We start from the raw sequence: 18,467 nt of genomic DNA, 5'->3' as shown, positions 1-18,467 counted from the left end.
CATTTAGAAAAGCTTAATGCAATCAACCAGAGTCAACATGGTTTTGTGAAAGGGAACTCATGTTTGACAAATTTGCTAGAGTTCTTTGAGGATATAATAAGCAGAATTGATAAAGAGGAACCGGTAGATGTAGGAGCTCACGGTATTGGGGGTAATGTATTAGCATGGATTGAGGATTGGTTAACACACAGAAGACAGAAGGATAGGATTAATGGGTCTTTTTCAGGTTGGAAAGACATAACTTGTGGATTGCCACAAGGATCAGTCCTAGGGCCTCAATTTTTTACTATCTACATTTTTGACTTGGCAGAGGGGGCTGAGTGTAATATATCCAAATTTGTTGATACAAAAATAGGCGAGAGGGCATATTCTGATGAGGACATAGGGAATCTGCAAGGGGATATAGATAGGTTGAGTTAGTGGGCAAAAACTTGGCAGGTGAAGTTTAATGTAGGAAAGTGTGAGGTCATGCATTTTGGTAGGAAGAAACAAAAGGCAGGCTATTATTTAAATGGAGAGAGACTCCAAGAAAGTGCAGCACAGAGGATCTGGGTGATCTCGTGCACGAAACACAAAAATTTAGCATGCAGGTGCAGCAAGTAATTAAGAAGGCGAATGGAATTTTGGCCTGTCCTGCACTCTCCAAGTTTATTACAACTGACGACAAGGATAAAAAGCACTGACACAGCCCTCATCTCGCGACTGTGAGTATTCTAATTTTAATGAATGAAAAGAAAAATGTGCTCACCAGAAATGCCTCACTTTAGTAGAATTGACCTGTACAACTCAACTGTCGAGGACTGGAGTCAATACATTGAGCGATTAGGTTTCTACTTTATAGCTAATGAAATAACGGCTGAGGAGAAAAGGGAGGCAATTCTCCTAAGTGTCTGTGGGAGCAAAGCCTATAACTAATGAGTAGCTTGATGGCTCCGAACACACCAAATTCCAGATCCTTCACCGAGCTAGTTGACCTCGTGAAAGGACACTTTCAGCCTAAACCCCCTATGATCATGCAAAGATCAAAGTTTAATTCTTCAGTAAGGGCCCCTGGCGAGTCAATTGCAATGTACATCACAAAGTCAAAACAGTTAATGGAGCACTGTGACTTCGGCAATGTTTCAAATAACATGTTAGGTGTTTGTTTAGTTTGCGGCATAAACGTTGTTTTCTTGCAGAAGTTGAGATAGACCTGAAGTGCACCATGGAGATAGCGCTAGCAATGGAAAGTGCTGAGAGGGACTTTCATGCTCTGCAGAGTGTGCAACATGGCGCCATTTTGTAGCTAGGGCAGGAACCTGCTGCTGGGCATGGCGCGATGATCAGGGAGGTTACAGTGAAGTGGGACATAGTCCCTACTGCAAGAAAAGCCAAAAAAAAATGCTGGAGACAGCTCACCAGTGACCCAAAAGTTAAATGTTACCGTTGTGGGGAAATCATGCACCCAAAGTTTATAGATTTAAAGGGTCAGGATGCCACTACTGCCACAAAAAAGGGCATGTTGTTAAACAGTGCAGAACTCGATCAAGGCAGCCATTCAGGCAGCAAGTCATGTTAAATGAAATGCACAATATAGAAGAGCAACAAGTTACTGAGGCTGATGTTTATTCCCTACACAATTTGAAGGCACGGAAAACTGAACCGATGACTGTTATTTTCAAGTAAATGGAAAGCTTCTGCTCATAGAGGTAGATACAAGAGCATTGACCACGGTGGTGGGGGAACATATCTTTAAATGCCTCAGAGAAGGTACCCAGCCATTGAGTTTGGAGAAAACTGCTGCTCAGTTAAAAACAAACACAGGAGAAGCCATAGAGGTGAAAGGCATCACCTCTGTACCTGTATCATACAAACAACAGACGGCTCAGCTGTCAATAATTGTTGAAACTGGAGAAGGACCTATCCTTCTGGGCTGTATTTGGTTGACGGAAATAAAACTAAATTGGTCAGAAATTTTTCAGGTCAGGACTGGAGGAATTCCAGAGTTGCTGAATAAGTATGACAGAATATTCCGAAATAGTTGGGGAAAACCAAAGGTCTGCAAGCTAAAATATACGAGGACCCTAAAGCAACACCCCAGTTTTTTTAAGGCAAGACCTGTGCCTTACAATCTGAGAAAAGGTTTATACAGAATTATATCCTTTGGAGAAATTAGGAGTAACACAGCCAGTCCAGTTTCCAGAGTGGGCAGCACCCATAGGCCCTGTACTAAAGCTGGACAAAATAATTCGCATTTGTGGGGATTATAAATTAACGGTTAACAAGGCTGCAAAATTGGACAAGTACCCAATCCCAAAGATAGCATGTGTTTTATCCTTTCTTGCCTTTAGTAGTCAATAAACTTATTCTTACTTCTAACTCATGAAAGTCTGATCAAATTGGCTCCTTCAAAACCAGAACCATTGGGTCTGGGAAAAAGGTATCTGTGAAAGGGACCCTTTCTAAATTAAATCTTGTTGCAACCCACAGATGGGGGTGGGGGTGCTGTATAAAAACAGAGAGCCAGTTCAATCCTCCTCACCCAGGGCATAACAATTGGGGGTGTCCCAGCCAGATGGTAACAAATTTAGGGGTCTCGCCAGGATCAACAACTTTGGGGGAACCTCACCTCGGGTGGATCGTAACAAGAATACGAAAGCCATTCCCCTAACCTTAAATTTTCCTTTAAAAAGAATGTAAAAATGTGTGTACTTTTAGTGAGTCAACACTTTTGCATTATTTTTGGTCATTTTCCTTTAACAAACAAATTGTATACTTTCCAATTCTATGCATCTTTGTCGTTTTTGATTATAGTAATACTATACGGTGTTTTGCAGGATTTTTACATGTGTAGGTGTGCATGCAATGTAAATAAGAGAGTTTGGAAAACCCAGTATGCTTAACAACCACTGTAGAATTTCAAGAATTTTGACTTTTGTCAAACACACAATTACAATTTCACAGCAAATTAGAGCAATTGTGAAAGCAACAAGTTCCTTCCATTTTTAAAAAGGATAGTTTTTGTTTATACTGAAGCTTAATTTTTCCTCATTTAGCATTCTCCACATCACCCACCCCAGCTTCCACAGCAAGCAAACTAGGCTTACATCACATTAAGGACATCACAGGATGGCTGCCAATTCATGTGACATTTTTGACACCATTAAGTTGAGCAAGGCCAGTAACATTACCCCATTTTGTCTCATTCTTGCTCTGGTATCTATAACAGACCTCCAGTGTTTGGAGAGACATTTTTCCCCAACCAGGCTTAGTATGATCAGTCCTAGTATTACCCCAGAGTAATATGTGTTTTTTCTGCCATCCTGCATCAATATTTGGATAACTTTAGTTTTATGTAAGTTTCCAAGTATTACTTGCTTTTAAAATAAGTATATGAATAAATAGGTTATTTCTACCAGCCTTAATTAACAATTGCCCTCGCTTTCTTTAAAAAAACGATTCTTCAGGAAACTTCAAAAAAAATTGACAGATGGGTAAATAAGTAAAAGGCAGGCATCTGATCCTGCCAACAGCTATGACAACAGCATGCCAGTATTGTACCATCTACTCCATCACTAAAAATCAGGGGAGGTGTTAAACAGGCTGCCAACTCGCCATTAACCATTTTACACTACCATGCAATGTACCCCATAGAATGTCTTTGCTGTTGATTAGAATCAATCTCAGAGCAACCCAGGCCTCCAACTGATGCATTTCCACATAAGAAAAGAACAGGAGGATGTCATTCCTAATCCCAACCCTCACGCATGCTTGATAGATCCACATATTCAGTATTATTTCACTATGGTAAGGCTCCCAACCAGGATATGAATCCTAAATTGTTCAATCAGGAATCTAAACAGCTGGAAATAGGGGTTCAGCAGGACTCTGAGAAGGCATAGACCGTTTTTTCCTGTTAGCTGGTCATTAGCAGGCACTACAACTCATGCAAAATTAGAAATAGGACAAGGAGTAGGCCATTCGGCTCCTTGAGGTTGCTCCGCCAGTCAATCAGATTATGGCTGATCTGATATTAACTCAACTCCACTTCCCTGCCCTGTCCCCCATAACCATTGAACTCCCTTGTCAATTAAAAATGTCTACCTCAGTCCTGAATATATTCAATGAGCCAGCCTTCGCTTATTGCTGAGGGAGAAAATTCCAAATGCTAATGACCCTCTGAGAGAAGAAATTGATCTTCATCTCTGAAATGGGAACCTCCCATTATTTTTAAACTGTGCCCCCTAGTTCTAGATTCCCCCACAAGAAACATCTGCTCCATCTTTCATCCTGTTTTCTACCCTTAATGTCACAATTAGCACATCATTTAGCTAATATCACCACCATCAAGACCCCTTTGACCTTTTGTTTATGACATCTTTGGCAATCTCTCCTTTGCCTCCACCTATTACTGGCCCTCTATCCAGCTCCACCTGTCCCACCCCCTTTAAACAGCTTATATTTCACCACATTTCTATTTCCCTTTAGTTCCGATTAAGAGTCATGCGGACTCGAAACGTTAACTCTGTCTTCCTCTCCACAGATACTGTCAGGCCTGCTGAGTTTTTCCAGCAATTTTTGTTTTTGTTTCAGATTTCCAGCATCCGCAGTATTTTGCTTTTATCCGCTCCATCTACTGCGCCAAGCATCCTCAGAATAACTCCCAGCTATTGAGTAAATGACTCTGGACCCATTGCATAATCAGATCTCATTGAATAGTGCAGAATGCCTTGTCTCTGTTGCAACAGCAAGCTGTAATTAATGCATTTTGACACAGGACTAAAATCTGTAACCACAGCATCTTGTTTATTAGTACGATTACATCTTACCCTGTTCCCATGAAAATTATAGCAAAAACTTTCCATATAGTAGAACAGCATGTTCAATGAACAGGATCTCCTGGTAGTTTTTCTAGCAGAAGCTCAATACTTCACTAAAGTCATCAACATAGGACTTCACATGTATGGCTTTATGGTGCAAGGAGTGGGGTGAGCTTTAGTAGCAGTACTCTTGGGCCATTTAACTACAGTTCTAGGGTTCTGTACCCACAAGCAGCCCACTTCAAATTCTTAAAAATCCAGTGCATACAGAGCAGAACACAGTACCATATCTACTGTAATAAAAAACAAAAATGCTGGAAAAACTCAGCAGGTCTGGCAGAATCTGTGGCGAAAGGGAGTTAATGTTTTGAGTCTGTATGACTCTTTTTCAGAGCTAAAAAAAATAGCAATAGCCATGTTTACTAATTTTATTCCTATATTATGCACCAAATATTCAACAATTTTTACCTCAAGCGGCATCATAACACAATGCAGATTGTATTAAAAATTGATAACAAGGAACTAAATGTGTCTATCAAAATATATCCATTTTTTTTAAGTGAGTGACTTGTAAGTCACTTTAGAGCAAGCAGATGGACCATGAGTTGTTTGTGAAGCTCAAGATAGGACTGGTTTTCCTTAATTCCCTGGCATAGAATTCCGATATGTAACATAATGTACAAAATGCATTAAACCGCTGAACATATTATACTTAATCGATTTTCTGTCCATAAAAATTCCGACACCTATTCAATTTAAATTTTCACGTCACAAGTTGCTACTGATAACCTTTCTATTAATATCAGACGGTAAAGTCAAAACATGACCATACCGAATCCTCGGTAGTATAGTGGTTAGTATCCCCGCCTGTCACGCGGGAGACCGGGGTTCAATTCCCCGCCGGGGAGGCGAAATTTTATTTTTCACAGACAATAATATATTCAAAGTTAAAACATTATATATCTGCTTATACCTGGTGGTTTCTCAATCACCCCCCCACCTTTCCTTTGGTCAAAATGCACATTTTTTTAAAGTCAAAGCAAGTAGATGTTGGTATATCTAATGCATAACGTGTCACTGGTACATTTAAACAAGGCCTTGCAAGAAGGCGGTTTTGTTTCAAGTAATCACCTACCGATCATTTCTTTGATTACTTCAGCTCTATGAGGGGATGGTCTTGTAATTTGGGCAGAGCCGAATTTTATGCCAAGTCAACTGTACGTCTTATAGTCAAAGCCTGCAGGCCGGGTCATTCTGCGCCTGCGTACAGCTATGTCTCTCATCAGTGAGGTCCAGGGTTGTTTATCAACAAGGTCGAGAGAGCTCGAGGGCAAAAGCAGGAGGGGGCGAGGGGAGCGGTTAGAGAGCGCGTGAGAGGCTCGAGCGCAAAGGGGGGCGGGGGGATCGGAGATCAGGGAAGTTTGGAGATAAAGGGGCTTAGAGTGCGAGCATTGTGATAGTTGAGCAACAAGTGCCTGCCACATCCGAAGAACAAATAAAAAACCGCCAAGGAGAACAGAGATCGTGACGGGTGTGAAAGCCAAGGGGGCGGGGTGGTCACAGAGCGAGTAAGGGGGCAGCCAATAAACGAACCCGATTGTGAGAGTGAAGTTTGAGGGCAGAAAAGCGAGGTGGGAGGAAGCAACATGTGTTCTCTTTACTATGAAAGTTTTGCCAACACTTCCGAGGCAAAAGAAAAAGCTTTTCGAAAGTGTGGTCGAAGCGCCCGAATTCAAAAATAAGCACGCCCCGCTGTCACGTGATATCTGTCAAGCTGAAATAACGGGAAGGGTTCTGAGGTGACGGAAATGACGGAGTTTGTTTAACATATCTCTCTTAGCAACGGAGATTGTGTTAGAACCGCCGCAAAAGGAATACAACAGCAGCGGAATTTGTTCAGTAGGAGGTGTCTTACTGCTACTCTGTCCTCACAACAAATAAAATGCCAGTTGCTTACGCAGTGGAAAAGGGCAACCAGAAACTTCTAGCGGCAAGTTATCAAAGACCCAAGAAGGATCATAGAGTAACTGAAGGTTTCACAGTGAAAGCCATGATGAAAAATTCCATTGTAAGTAGTTAAATATTCATTGGATCACGTGCATAAGCGCCAGACTATAGGTTCCTTTAATCTCCCTTGCATTAGGACACGTATGAGATTAAGACTGGACATTTTCTCAACACTGTCTCATTATAACCAAAAGTTTTAAATTCGCCCGAACTCAACAAGTTTGAATTCACACGATAGTTTATTCTACGGCAATAACAGCAACATGCACTTTTGTAGCACCTTTTAAAGCTGTGAAATGTCCCACCGAACTTGTCCGTGTTCAATAACCAAGTCAAGACTAAAAGCAAAACTTCGAACTGTATGTTCAGAAAAGTTTCACATATGTAATTCTCAGAGGTTGGAACCGTTCGTGAAATTCTTTGTGTCTGAAATAAAATCATTCTATTTTGGATTAAACAAAAGGCAGGAGGATACATTTATTACTCAGTTGTCTGCGTTAAAAAATGTTCATTAAAATTCTGAGCTCCTGACAGTTCAGCCAGCGTGTATAGTGAGTAGTTGAATCCTGCAGACAAGGAAGGTTCTGACTCCGATCCGTCTTGAATTAACCAATATCAGGCAGCAGTGGTTTTCAAGCTACACAAAAGCAAAATACTGCGGTTACTGGAAATCTGAAATAAAAACAGAAAATTCTTAAATACTGCAGGTCAAGCAACATCTCTGGAGAAAGAGAAAGAGTCAACATTTCAGGTCAATGACCTTTTGACTCTGTTCCTTTCAAGCTACAATTGACTTCAGCAGCTCCAGGGCAAAAGTCGTATTTCTTGTTCCTGCAAGGGGGAAGGTTATCATATAGTGCCTGCAATGCCATACCCGCAAGGGAATGCTGGGGGTGGTGGTGATAGGAGAAAAGTGAAGAAAAATACTAAGAAACAAAATGCTCTTTGGTGTTTATTTAAAATATCCAATTTCCCCATGGAAATCTTCAGTGTTAATTCTCCACATCGTCAGACAACTAGTGACTTATAGCGGCAGAAAACACACCGCCAGCTGAGTTAAGTGGCTGCCGCCTAAGGATAAGTCAATAACCAGCTCAGGATCAAATAGGATTCTGAGACTGCGAACAGCGTGGAGTTTGTGAGTGGGGCTGAATTCTTCCAAGTGTTTAACTGGAGGAAATAAGGGCTCCATCCACGACTGGATATCGGCCAAACAGCTCAACAACACCTAGACAATGCACAAATTGAGAGTGGTGGTGGAGAAGTAGCACTCCCTGTCGTCAGTGATTTCTGTTTTAAAGCTGGTACTTTTACACTGGCAAAAAAAGCCTTTCTGTAGTTTCCCTGGATTATAAAACATAAATCAAAACGCTTTCTACAATCCAAAATGTTTTAATATTTTTAACTTACAAAGAACTTCGGTTTGTCAATTGCTGCTCCCTATCCTTTTGGCCTCTGCTTGTTTTTATTAACTGATCTTTCTCTGAGCTCTAACGTCTTCACATTTGGTTTCTCATTTTGTCCCCCATATCTGTCTATCTCTCTGGTAGTTAACGGTCGTGGATAGCCTGAAGGCATGTTACGAATGATCTTGTGTTTTCTAAGTTTCACTATTTATTAATGATTTGGACTGTGGCGTTCGGGGTATGTATAGTCAGTAAACGTGCAGAGGATAAATTTCCAAGGGTTACGACAGTAGGGGATTACAATCTAATGCAAAGAGATACACTTGGGGAATGGGCCAAATAATGCAAAATGATATTTAACATAAATAAATGCAATGCCATGAGACACATCACTTACAGGGAAGAATATTGGAAATGGTTGAGAGAGAAGAGGTCTAGATGTTATTGTGCACAAACCACTGAAGGCTCACAACCAATATAGAGAAATCGTAGCTAAAGCAAACGGGGCATTTGGTTGCATTAATAGAAACATTCAGTACAAATCAAAGGACACCATTCTGTCATTATACGGGTCACTAGTGTGACGACATCAGATGTATTGTGCCCAATGCTGCCATCCGTTTTTTCTCTCACATCTGCCTACTCCTTTCTTTGTCAATTCCTCATCCCTACCCTATATGTGTGTGTCTGCTCAGATTTGACTGTTGCGCCATTGTCTTTGTTTTCATCAGTTTGTTGACCTGTCCCCACAATCGGTTTTCTGTTTTTCTGTCGTGAACCAATTGTTGTGGGTAATTAATTATAATGTGCTGAGCTGGCTGCATTATTACATTTTAGGAAAGAAAACTTCCAGTGGGAAAATAATTATGTGGGGGTTGAACAGGAAGCAGCATCTAGCTTTGAGGAAAAGGGAGACACATCTACATATCAGAAAGCAGCAAAAATCTTTAACAAACAGCTGACATAATCTCTAAGCTTTAGAAAATAGCAGGAACATTGCAATTGTATCTTTGGGAGCATGTATTATTGAATTGTAGGAGAACAGACAGGCAGTGGGCAAATATTTAATTTTATACGTCAGAGAACAGAAAGCACTGAATTGTAGGAGGAATGGCTGGCAGCAGAGAAATATTATTTTCTTTATATGTTGCACTGCAGGTAGCACCATTAACTTTCAATAAGTAGCAGTACAATATATTTCAAAGGAGCAAATTATCTGGGAGTGAGAAGCATCCATGTATTTATCAGGGAATGAATACCAGGAAAGGCCAGCAGGGAAGAAAATAAACTTACGTAGGTTTCAAATTTAATATTAAATAAATTTAAAGACAGTTGATTTATTTATAAAAAGTCAGCGACAGATAAAATTAAGAAGGCTTATCTGCACAGAATGGGGAAAGAAAATAGAGGATCAAGTCGGAAAACATGTTTGAGAGGTTCATGTAGTAGCTGAGGTCTGCAACTATTTTATAACAAGCAATTGTTTACATGGGAAATATAATTATAAATGTTTACATACCCTTTTTAACCCTGTAAATGTTGGCATATAAACTTTACCAAAAGTCGTGATGACAAGGAGTGTCTGAGTATGCAAGGTTTTTAACTATATCCAATAGATAAGAAATATATGGTGTATTATCTATCAATAAGTATACAATTCCTCTATTTGTCAGTTTAAAACAATATGAAATTTCAACCAGCAATTGTGAGCAAATATGATACATAATATTCTCCATTTTGCCCTGTTTTATAAGGTAGAGGTAGCATCATACAGGTGCAGAGATAGTTTAATGGATTGTGACCCTTGTTTTAAAGAAGCATTGGTACTGATATTAATCTAAAGGTGACTTCAGCGCGGTAGTTAGAAATGCATGACAAAACCCGGAAGTCAACTCAACGGGTTGGAATCTGTAATCACAACTTAATTAAGAAAAAAAAATTGAATTCCAGGTTTGAGGAATGTAAGAAGTAGGAACAGGAGTCAAGTATATGGCTCATCATGCCTACTTAGCCAGTCAGTACGGCTGGCTGATCTTCTGCCTCAGCTTCACTTTACTGCATGCTCCTCATATCCCTTGAGACTAAGAGACTGAACTATCTATCTCATCCTTGAATGTACTCAATGATAGAGCATCCACTTGGGTGTAGAATTCCAAAGATTCACAACCATCTTAGTGAAGAAATTTTTCCTCACCTCCGTCCTAAATGATTAACCCCTTATTCTGAGTATATGCCTCCATGTTCTAGATTTCCCAGTCAGGTGAAACAACCTCTCAGTTTCTATGCTGTTAGGATCCTTCAGAGCTTTGTATGTTTCAATGAGACCATTTCCCATTCTTCTAAATTCCAGAGAGTATAGGCCCAAATTACATAGCCTACCCTCATTGGATATCTCTCTCATCCCAGGAATCAACTTAATAAAATTTCACTGTACCACCACCAGAGCAAGTATATCTTCTTTAGATATGGAGACCAAACCTGCGCACACTACTCCAGGGGCAGAATATTGCGCTCATCGGATTGGCGCCGCCTGACCTGAACAAGTATAAAATGATGCATGATATTTCAGTCGGTGGGTGCACGCGGGAGTCGGCAGCATGCCCGCCAACAATTAACAGGCTTATTAAGGCCATTAAAGTTCCAATGAAATGAAATTTTTCGTTTCCCGTCCAACCTCACAGGCCAAGCGGCCTTTGGATTTTTTGCAAAACCTCATCCATGGGCAGGATGAGGTTTCGATCAGTGGTTATAAAAAATTAAAACTTTTCAAACTAATTTCTAACATGTCTCTGCTCATGTGTCAATAACATGAAGCAACATGTTATTAACATTTTTAAATTCTCTATATATTATTTTTAAAGCTCCCTGAGGCAGCTCTGTACCTCGGGGAGCTTTTACTATGGGCACCCCCATGCGTACAGTGCTGAGCGTTGCAGCGCATATTTCACCCTGGCTGGCCGTTAGTTGGCCAGCCAGCATGAAACCCATGTCAAGGCCCGATCGCAGGCAGCAGTCAGCGTTGAGACTGCTCCCGGGACTGGCACCCTCCTGACAAGGGCAAAATTCTGCCCCAGGTATGGTCTCACCAAGGCCATTTACAACTGTAGCAAGGTGATAGACTGTCCACCAATATCCATTACAAGCCTACCGACTCCCACAGCTACCTCGACCACAGCTCCTCACACCCCGCTTCCTGTAAGGACTCCATCCCATTCTCTCAGTTCCTTCGCCTCCGTCGCATCTGTTCTGATGATGCCACTTTCAAAAACATTTCCTCTGACATGTCCTCCTTCTTCCTTAACCGATGTTTTCCAAACAGGGTGGTTGACAGGGCCTTCAACCATGTTTGGCCCATCTCCTGCGCATCCACCCTCACACCTTCTTCTCCCTCCCAGAAACATGATAGGGTCCCCGTTGTCCTCACTTATCACCCCACCAGCCTCCACTTTCAAAGGATCATCCTCCGCCATTCCCGCCAACTCCAGCATGATGCCACCACCAAACACATCTCCCCTTCACCCCCCCCCCGGCGGCATTCTGTAGGGATCATTCCCTCTGTGACACCCTGGTCCACTCCTCCATCACCCCCTAGACCTCAACCACCTCCCACAGCACCTTCCCAGGCAACCACAGAAGATGCAACACCTGCCCCTTCGCTTCCCCTCTCCTCACCATCCAAGGGCCCAAACATTCATTTCAAGTGAAGCAGCATTTCACTTGCACTTCCCTCAACTTAGTCTACTGCATTCGTTGCTCCCAATGCGGTTTCCTCTACATTGGAGAGACCAAACATAGACTGGGTGACCGCTTTGCAGAACACCTTCTGTCTGTCCGCAAGCATTACCCAGACCTCCGTGTCGCTTGCCATTTCAACACTCCACCCTGCTCTCATGCCCACATGTCCATCCTTGGCTTGCTGCATTGTTCCAGTGAAGCTCAACGTAAACTGGAGGAACAGCACCTCATCTTCCGATTAGGCACTTTACAGCCTTCCAGACTGAATATTGAGTTCAACAATTTTAGATCATGAACTCTCTCCCCCCATCCCCTTTCTGATTTTCCCCCTCCTTTTTGTTTCTTCCAATAACTTATATAGATTTTTCTTTTCCCACCTATTTCCATGATTTTTAAAAGTATTTCCATCCATTGTTTTATCTCTACCTTTTAGCCTTTTCCAATTCCTTCACCCCACCCCACCCCCACCCCCACTAGGGCTATCTGTACCTTGCTCATCCTGCTTTCTACCCTTAATTAGCACATTCCTTTAGATAATATCACCACCTTCATTACCTCTTTGTCCTTTTGTCTGTGACATCTTTTGGTTATCTCCACCTATCATTGGCCCTCTATCCAGTTCTTCTTTCCCAACATCCCCCCCCCCCCACCCCCCCGCCCACCCCCACTTAAACCAGCTTATATTTCACCCCTTTTCTATTTTTCCTTAGTTCTGTTGAAGAGTCATTCGGACTCGAAATGTTAACTGTGCTCCTCTCCACAGATGCTGCCAGACCTGCTGAGTTTTTCCAGGTATTTTTGTTTTTGTTTTGCCTTATCCTTGTATACCCAATTCTCTTGCATGAAAGACTACAATGTCATTTGCTGTTCTAATTGCTTGCCATACCCCACAGAACCACAGAATTCTTACAGCATAGAAGGAGGCCATTCAGCCCGTTGTCTGCGCTGGCTCTCTAAATGAGCAATGCACCTAGTGCCAATCCTCCACCTTCTCCCTGTAACCCTAACACTCTTCCTTTGTATCCAAACTTTAAACATTAACATGTATAAGTTTCATGCCTTTTAAAACACATTCTGCATTTCTATTTTTACTACCAAAGTGAATAACCTCACACTTCCCCACATTATACTCCAAATGCAATCTTGTTGCCCACTAATTTAGCATGTCTCTATCTCTTTGCAGCCTCTTTACTGCTTATAATCCCACTTAAATTTGTGTCATCAGCAAACTTGGATACATTACTCTCAGTCTCTTTCTCTAAGTTATTAATAGAACAGTTGGAGCACAAAAGGAAACCATTTGGCCTATCATGTCTGTGCTGGTCCTCAGCAGGAGCAATTCACCTAGTGCCACTCCCCCACCTTTTCCCTGCAGCCCTGCAAATGTTTCTTTCCAAACTCACAACTTGGTGGAGCAAACTATTGGAATGCTGAAAATGAGATTCCAGTGCCTGGACTGGTCTGGTGGAGCCCTGCAATATAGTGCACGGAGGGTTTCAAGCATTGTTGTCATCTGCTGCTCCCTTTACAACCTGGTGCCGCAATAGGGAGAGCAGCTGGCTGCGGAGCAGATGCAGGAATTGGACGTCTCCTCCGATGAGGAGGACATTGACAAGGATCAGAGTGCGGAGGCCCTCTCACTGGCCAGACGAGGCAGGCACACTCCGCAAGCCCTCACAGCTGCTAGATGTGTGGAGGATGATGACGACATGCAGTGAGGAGACACCATGGATCCTTACATTGCATCTAGGAATGTTTGACTCCAGTCTGGCTTGTGACAACACAAAAACCTCTATGAAAAAGCTCCTGTCATGGAGATGCAGTGGATGCCCTAATTGGTACTCAATTGCAGGAGGATGATGATGACAAGCAGTGAGGACACCCCATAGATCTTCACACAGCCTTTGAGAATGTCTGACTCCTGTGTGGCTGAGGACAGCTTGCTTGCGTTCTGTGTGATCAGGGTCATATCATTGAAGATGCAGCCATGAATCTTTAAAGGCACCTGATCCTTTGTCTGCGTTCAGCATCTGAGTCCTTCAGGAACACAGCATCACAGGTCACAGATGCTGAAGAGATGGGGGCCAGCCCCACCTTACATGTGCTGAGAGCACACAGAGAGAATGATGGAACTTGGTGACGCCTGTCCACCACATTCTGGCAGCAATGACAAGCGCCATAGAGGTGTAGGCATCACTAATGTGTCCAAGGAGTGTGAGGCCAGACCATCACTTTGGTTTGAAGGCTGCACAAAGCACAGGGAAGAGGCCCTGGACTGAGACACCTGCCTTTATCTTGTGCAGAAAGGTTTCACATCTGAGTGACACAAACACTGCTCATCGGAACAAGGAGCAATAGGCAGGGAGACATTGTTGGGAGTTTATTTACAATAGTGAACGTTATGTACAAGTGGTTAACACCCATGCCCAGGCTATGCTTCTTGGTTGGTCTCAGCTGCAGCTCGTTACTGCTGGGCTGTGTGCTGTTGCTGTGGTTGTGCTTGGTGCTGACTGTGGCTGTTGCTGCTGTGGGATTTCTAGTGGCTATTCCTGCTGCTGTTTTCCAGTGGCTGTTCCCGCTGCTGTGGGATTTCCAGTGGCTGTTCCTGCTGCTGTTTTCCTGTGGCTGTTCCCGCTGCTGTGGGATTCCTGTGGTTGTTCCTGCTGCTGTTTTCCAGTGGCTGTTCCCGCTGCTGTGGGATTTCCAGTGGCTGTTGCCGCTGCTGTGGGATTTCCAGTGGCTGTTGCCGCTGCTGTGGGATTTCCAGTGGCTGTTGCCGCTGCTGTGGGATTTTCAGAGGCTGTTCCTGCTGCTGTGGGATTTTCAGGGGCTGTTCCTGCTGCTGTGGGATTTTCAGAGGCTGTTCCTGCTGCTGTGGGATTTTCAGAGGCTGTTCCTGCTGCTGTGGGATTTTCAGAGGCTGTTCCTGCTGCTGTGGGATTTTCAGAGGCTGTTCCTGCTGCTGTGGGATTTTCAGAGGCTGTTCCTGCTGCTGTGGGATTTTCAGAGGCTGTTCCTGCTGCTGTGGGATTTTCAGAGGCTGTTCCTGCTGCTGTGGGATTTTCAGAGGCTGTTCCTGCTGCTGTGGGATTTTCAGAGGCTGTTCCTGCTGCTGTGGGATTTTCAGAGGCTGTACCTGTTGCTGTGGGATTTTCAGCGGCTGTACCTGTTGCTGTGGGATTTCCTGTGTCTGTTCCTGCTGCTGTGGGATTTCCTGTGTCTGTTCCTGCTGCTGTGGGATTTCCTGTCGCTCTTCCTGCTGCTGTTTTCCTGTTGCTGTTCCTGCTTCTGTGGGATTTACTGTGGCTGTTCCTGCTGCTGTTTTCCTGTAGCTGTTCCTGCTGCTGTGGGATTTCCTGTGGCTGTTCCTGCTGCTGTGGGATTTCCTTCTAGTCCTCAACTGGAGCAAAAAGGCTGCCTCCAAAAAGACTGCTGCTGCTATTACAACCTGCTACTGCACGGTGGGGCCTTTAAGGCCTAGCAAGGCCCAAAGAGCCTGGGAGTGAGAGTTTGGGGAGAGCTGGAGGGGAGAGGCCCTGACGCCAGCCAGAGGGGTGGACTTTTACTGCAACAGGTGGCTGCCTGGTTGTCTGCAGGGGGCGAAGTAGAACGTCCAAGCAGGGAGGGCTGTGAGAGACTGAACTTTGAGGGGAAGAAGACCTGTACCCTACTCTGCCCTCCCTTGACTCGCCTGGGTTAGTTAGCACTGCCCAGAACCAAATGCATCTACAGACATTTACCATTGTTCCTGGACTGTGCCTGAGCATTCCTAGCTGCCCTCCTGCAGCAGAACATTGGAACCCCCCCCCACTCCCCCACCACAAGAAAGCCCCCAACTTTGTCCTCTCTGTCTCCCTCTCCCCATCTCGGTCTCCCCTACTCCCACTTCCCTTTGCTCTGTTTGTTGTGTTTATTTTACCTGCAATGGGGTGGGTGTAGCATTCCCTGATGGTGACAACTGGTGGCAAAGCCTGCTCAGGCCACCTATGTGGCGGCGGTGGCACCTTTGGCCTTTGCATCTCCTGTGGCCCCATCACCATTTAAGTTGCTGACACTTCAGCTTGAGGTAAAGTGCTACACCTACCCCACAATGGCCATTGAGGCCTGTGTAAAGGCTCTGGCCAGGATTGTCGGTCCTTCAGCCATAGTCGCAGCCTCAATTGTACAGGAAGACCATATTCTTTCTGAAGGTGAAGCAGGCGGTGCACCGTGCCCTCAAAGGGACTCACAGTGGGCGGGACGTTCCTGGCGGTGGACCCTGTGGAGGCTGCTGCCCAGAGGCTAATATTATGAAACGTCCTGCCCTTCATCCCAAGTGGGGTCCTCCTTCCAGTGCCAGGTTTTTGTACCCCTGGCCCGGGAGGAGTGGGCTAAGGGGGGTTTTGATGTCGCCTTTGAGGGGACCACCTACCACATTTTTTGGTCAGCAGATGACATGCAGTGCCATGCCTGCAAGGGGGTGGTGCCTGCGAGGAAGTACGCCAGAACGAATCAGGCAGCCGCAGCTGGCACTGCCATTCCTCCCCCTGCCACCGCTTCATCTTTCTCCCCACAATGGGAGGTGTCACTGGCAGCCACCGCCATCTCAGCTGGCGATGAGGCATGGGGAGAATCCCTGCACCGTAAAAAGACGTGGGGGAAGACCCCCCAAACCCACCCTGAACTCCAGACCCCTGAAGACACCAGCTCGGGGGGACAAAAATCATATGGGTCCAAGCGTCGTGAACGCATGTGCTCCTGGGCCTGTGTGCACCTCAGGACCATGTATTGAGTCTGGTGTCATCCTCACGCTGGTTCCCGGGTCCAGCAGCAATGAGGCGCGTGACCCCGGGCCGGTGGTCCTATTAAAGAGGCTGTACCTGCCCCAACCCCAGAGGGCGGAGCATACGGAAGGGCTGGACGAGGTGGTGGGGCCTCACAGATGGAGGTATCCCCAGCCCCCAGAAGAGACGCCACCCGTCGGAGGGGGAGGACCTCACAACTTGCAAGGTTGGATGTGTCCCCTCCCCCAGTGAAGTAGCGGTGGCGTCTCCACCCCATAACCCTCACTCTAAGTCCTCTGGGGGGAGCCCAAGCCCCAGTTCCCTTGCTGCAGTCCCCTGAGCAGGGTCTCTCGGGGGTTGGTGAGGATATCACCCTTGCGGTGGTGCCCCACCCTGACCCACCTCATACCTCTGAAGTGCCATATGGCCCACCAGGGGACTGCATCAGTCCCTTCATTGCCCCAGCCGCTGGGTCATTGGGCAGCTGTAGCGCAGAAGGCGTCCCGGCTCCCTCCCAAACTTCAGCGCCTGGTGCCTCCGTGCTAGGTCCGGAGCTTTTTTCCAGACTCGCCGAGCGATCCGGTGCCTTGGTTGGGGGAGCAAGACTCTGAGTCGCCACCACCCTTTGGCCCATATCCCCAAGAGGAGACCAGAGAGGACCCCTCTGCCCTTGATCCTGGGGCTGTTATTGAGGTGGAGGTGGAGCCAACTGGCAGCTTCAACCCAGCCCCCGTACTCAATATGCGGGAGGGGTTGGAAGCTGGAGGCAACTACCTGGAGGAGGATGGGGTTTTGGTGGTAAGCACTGGGGGGGTGACTTAAAGTCATTGTCTGATGAGGTGGTGGATCCCCTGGTGCCCCCGACCGATTCTCCCCTCATCCCTTTACGGGAGCTCCAGGATTTTTTAGCGAATAATTGTGGTCACCGAGACAGGGTCCAATCTGGTGGCATTATTTTCCTCTTGTGTCCTGGTCTGCCCGCGAGGCCCTTAAAGTGCCTGGGCTGGACTGGAACACTAAGAGGAGGGTCCACACGTTTCTTGCTGGGCTCCTGAATGAAAGGAAGGATTAAAATACTCCCCCCCCTTCTTAGACTAGGCATGGTGATGGTAGCACATACCTCTGACAATGAAGACTACCATAGCTAGCCTCAACATCAACAGAAGCAGGGATGCACAGCGCAGGTTCCAGAACTTCCCGGTCCTTGGGGATGGGAAGAATGTGGTGTGTTTTCTACAGGAAACTCATACCATTCTGGGAGACAAAGCTATGTGGCTCCTGGAGTGACGAGGGGGGGTCTACATGAGTTACCTAGCCTCCAATTCTGCCGGGGTGGCTATCTTGTCGGCTCCACGTTTTCAGCCGGAGATCTTGGCAATCAAGGAGCCAGTGCCAGACCGGTTGCTGTACCTTACTGTGCACCCAGGCGGTGCGGTGCTTCACTTTGTGAATATGTATGCTCCCCGGGCTTGCAGCAGCAATCGAGCTTCTTTGAGGAAGTGTCCACTCACCTCGGCTCCATCGATCTGGGCGAGCGCATTGTCCTCAGGAGGGATTTCAACTGTATTCTCGGGGCTAGGGACCGTCTTGGTGCCCAGCATCACTCGCTAGGTGCGAGTAAGTTGAGGGACCTGTTTAGCTCCTTCGACTTGATGGATGTCTCAAGACATCTCCATCCTGACTCCAGGGTTTTCACTTTTGTGTCACCTGGAGTCAGAGCATCCAGACTTGACCGCCTTTATGTTTTCAAGGCATTC

The 18,467-nt window shown here is 45.4% G+C and overlaps 2 protein-coding genes and 1 non-coding gene across 3 annotated transcripts in view; 2 read left to right on the top strand and 1 right to left on the bottom strand.

The window, feature by feature from the left end:
* Positions 1 to 6,060, bottom strand: part of prkn (parkin RBR E3 ubiquitin protein ligase) — a 1,436,618-nt gene extending 1,430,558 nt beyond the window's left edge. Inside the window, exon 1 of the mRNA XM_041208007.1 lies at positions 5,935 to 6,060. Within this exon, the coding sequence (XP_041063941.1) occupies positions 5,935 to 5,941 (7 nt within the window). The 5' untranslated portion in view covers positions 5,942 to 6,060. The remainder of the gene's footprint in view (positions 1 to 5,934) is intronic.
* On the top strand, positions 5,636 to 5,707 carry trnad-guc. The gene has a single exon. It is a non-coding gene; the product is annotated as a tRNA-Asp (tRNA).
* A 524-nt stretch (positions 6,061 to 6,584) lies between the features above and the next one.
* Positions 6,585 to 18,467, top strand: part of LOC121274496 (parkin coregulated gene protein homolog) — a 510,838-nt gene continuing 498,955 nt past the window's right edge. Inside the window, exon 1 of the mRNA XM_041181839.1 lies at positions 6,585 to 6,867. Within this exon, the coding sequence (XP_041037773.1) occupies positions 6,742 to 6,867 (126 nt within the window). The 5' untranslated portion in view covers positions 6,585 to 6,741. The remainder of the gene's footprint in view (positions 6,868 to 18,467) is intronic.

The sequence above is a fragment of the Carcharodon carcharias genome, chromosome 2 (assembly GCF_017639515.1).
Source record: "Carcharodon carcharias isolate sCarCar2 chromosome 2, sCarCar2.pri, whole genome shotgun sequence".
NCBI lineage: Eukaryota > Metazoa > Chordata > Chondrichthyes > Lamniformes > Lamnidae > Carcharodon > Carcharodon carcharias.
The sequence above is the reverse complement of the archived record's forward strand: the minus strand, read 5'-3'. Positions and strand labels throughout refer to the sequence as shown.